At 41.7% G+C, this 3270-nt stretch overlaps 1 protein-coding gene across 1 annotated transcript; it reads left to right on the top strand.

Annotated features, from left to right (window-relative positions):
- Window positions 1-1281: 1281 nt before the first annotated feature.
- On the top strand, window positions 1282-2843 carry LOC133881135 (uncharacterized). Its single transcript, XM_062320090.1, has 5 exons — window positions 1282-1382; window positions 1484-1582; window positions 1665-1899; window positions 2001-2175; window positions 2344-2843. The coding sequence occupies exons 1-5, from the start codon at window positions 1282-1284 to the stop codon at window positions 2841-2843; spliced, it is 1110 nt and encodes a 369-aa protein (XP_062176074.1).
- The last annotated feature ends 427 nt before the right edge of the window (window positions 2844-3270 follow it).

The raw sequence follows: 3270 nt of genomic DNA on the forward strand, positions 1-3270 counted from the left end.
GGACCCAACAAGTACTATAGATTCTGTGGTGAGCCGCCCGCACATTACGACGACTTGGTCTACATATTCAAGGGGACACACGCTACGGGGCAACTACGGTACGCTAGTACACAGTCCCCACCGGATAGTGGGGAGGAGCAGCCCGGTGTGAGCCTCAATCTCCCACTGGATGTCATTGATTTAACCGAGCAGGAACGCAATCCACCACAGAGGAAGATTGGTAAGTCAAAGAGGGCTACCTCTCCAATACGAAGCCAACCAGCAAGCAAACGTTCCGCAGAAGATGCCGTTGTTGTGGAGAAGATCACCAGCCAATTAGACTGCATGCGTGAGCATTTCGAGTCATTCTATGTCAATTCAGCAGGCTGTTCAAGCCGGAGCAACTCTGGATCTAGCCGTCCCTCACCCCAGCAGAATCCACTCACCCCCCTCTAGTCGCACAAGACCTTATAGCTATGGCCATGCCAATTATTAACAGAATGAAGGATCGACTTGGATTGGATGCGGTTTCATATGTAAGAGTGTGCAAATTCATTGTAGCCCAACCACCAATGGCTACCATGTTCATTCACATGGATGAAGACGGACAACGGCAATGGCTACTTGAATTTAAGGACTAGGGGGATGCATGGGTTCCACTATTTTAATTTAGGGATAAATATATTTTAGCCCCCCAAACTACCACCATTTCTTCGGATGGCCCCCCCAAACTACCAATGCTTAGATTCTGACCCCCCAAACTACCACTTTCTGATTTTTTGGCCCCATCCGTCTATTTATGCCGTCAATTCTAACAGAAATTGGCCAAAATCCCGAAAATACCCCTCCCTTAACTATGAGAATTTCAAAGTTTAGGAGGGGTATTTTCGGATTTCTGTTTACAATTGACGGCATAAATGGACGGATGGGGCCAAAAAATCAAAAAGTGGTAGTTTGGTTGGCCAGAATCTAAGCATTGGTAGTTTGGGGGGCCATCTGGAGAAATGGTGGTAGTTTGGGGAGCTAAAATATATTTATCCCTTTAATTTATTATGCAGTTATTATGTAGTATACTTATTATGCAAGTTTATAACACTGATCAACTTGCATGGACATCGTATCACTACTAACTGAACTTCCTAGTATATTTATTATTTGTATGATAAAATACTTGCTTGCCCTCATATTGGAAACCTTGTACGTCTAGAATTGTCTATAATTCTGTTACGGCCTACTGTGTGTATACCTTTTAATGTACTTTTTCCTATTTTCGAACATGTTTGCTACAAATCTTTGACAACGATGGAATCAGGCGGACCATCAGGGGAAGAGGATCAATGGGTACATTGGGAGGATCTCATAGATGGCCTGCTTGATCCGGACTCTGACGAGACAGACTCACAGTATGGAGAAAATAATGTAAGCATCGACAACGTTTGTAACTATTTAGACTCTGTTCTAGAGTAACTATTCGAGATGGCGCAACACTGCGAGATTGTTGCAGACCGATTACCACCAATGATGTGTATTCCTCAACGGACCTCAATTCTGAGGGGCCCAATGTGGATACAATGGGTGTTAATGAATCCAAATCTAAGAACGTGTAAGGAGCAATTCAGAATGTCGCCTACAACGTTTTGTCGTCTTTGTAATACTCTGAAAAATAATCATCTTCTGAAATCTAGTCGGTTTGTCAAGATTACCGAACAAGTGGCTACATTTTTACTTATCGTCTATCAAGGTCACACGATGAGGGTGGTGGCTGATAGGTTGCAAAGATCACTTGAAACAATTCATAAATATTGTCATCAGACATGCAGAGCACTTTGCAGGCTTGGGAAGACAGTCATACAGCCCACAGCAAAAGCCACGCCTCACCCACATGTCTCCAGCAATGGCAAATTCTACCCATGGTTTGGGGTAAGCCACATTCCAGGGGTGTTTCACTAGATATTTTAAAAAATATGTTAATTCCTATGCTAGTTCGGATGTATTGAGAATTCATCAATTATTTTTTGCAGAACTGCATTGGTGCAATTGACAGCACGCAGATTGACGCTGAGGTTAGGGGTATGAGCACCGTGCCATACTGTAGTAGGAAGAAAAAAGCCATGCAAAATGTCATGTGCGTGGTCAACATGGACCTCTGCTTAACGTATGTGTATGCTGGATGGGAAGGAAGCGCACATGACTCGCGTATTTTTTTCAGAGTGCATAAATGATCCTACACTTCACTTCCCGGCGCCGGCCGACGGTATTTTCTTATGATTTGTACATTATGTTTTATAATGTGGATTGATGGCATTATAAATTATTTATTCCGATGGAGCATTAATATTGACTGGGTGACAGTTACTTTGGTAGGGTACTTTTACTTGGCGGATTCAGGATACGGCTGCTCTATGCGGTTCATGCCACCATATCGCAACGAGAGATATCATTTGGCCAGTTTTCAGGGTAGACGTGGTGGTCCCAGGGGTAAACTAGAAACATTTAATTGTAGACACTCCTCGCTACGATCAATAGTAGAGCGAGCGTTCGGAATTATGAAGAGACGGTTCCGTATCCTAGACAGAATGAACCCATATGCAACTGACTTCCAACGACTTATCATAGTTGCATGCTATTGTATTCATAATTTTATACGCAAGGATTGCGGAGAGTTCGATGAGTTATTTAAAGAAGCTTTACAACAGATGTACGGGGAAGAATGGTACAATCTATCACGTTGCGATCATTTACCATTCGTGAGGACCGTGATACCGGGACATCTGCCGGACCGATCTGTCGAGAGTAAACGGTATATGGAGCTTTACCGGGATGCCATGTGCGAGAGCATATGGAACTCTATGCACAAGGATTGAAAATGCCTGCTACAATTTATCTTTTTCCCATGTAAAACTATCTTCATGTAATTTTCTTTAGTAACTTCAGTTTCAAACATTTGAGAATTCTAAGAAAATAAGTATTATCTAGTCTCATAAGCTTAAAAACCAATTATTGCAAGTTAAAGATCATGAAAATAAAAGAAAAAGATGAAGCAAATGGTGATAAAAATAGGAAAAGCACATGAAGAGAAGCTTATCAATTGTTTGTTTGTTTTTTTTTTTGGCTTTATCTTTCTGTCTTTTAACCAAATAATTTCCAGAACTCTTTACATAATTTCGCATGGCCATAAGGAATGAAACCTAGTACTTTCCTTTACAAGGGCCAATAAACGTCATGAATGCATGGCGTCCATATATTGGAAAACAACTTCTATTTCTAGAATGTTTGGATATGTGCGAAAAA

This window comes from Alnus glutinosa, chromosome 11, assembly GCF_958979055.1.
Source record: "Alnus glutinosa chromosome 11, dhAlnGlut1.1, whole genome shotgun sequence".
NCBI lineage: Eukaryota > Viridiplantae > Streptophyta > Magnoliopsida > Fagales > Betulaceae > Alnus > Alnus glutinosa.

What these genes read in the sequence shown, in the direction of transcription:
- LOC133881135 (XM_062320090.1), top strand. Translation starts at nt 1,282, where the DNA reads ATGGAATCAGGCGGACCATCAGGGGAAGAGGATCAATGGGTACATTGG. An exon ending in TCTGACGAGACAGACTCACA is followed by an intron (nt 1,383 to 1,483) that starts GTATGGAGAAAA and finishes AGATTGTTGCAG; the next exon opens with ACCGATTACCACCAATGATG. An exon ending in GAATCCAAATCTAAGAACGT is followed by an intron (nt 1,583 to 1,664) that starts GTAAGGAGCAAT and finishes TCTGAAATCTAG; the next exon opens with TCGGTTTGTCAAGATTACCG.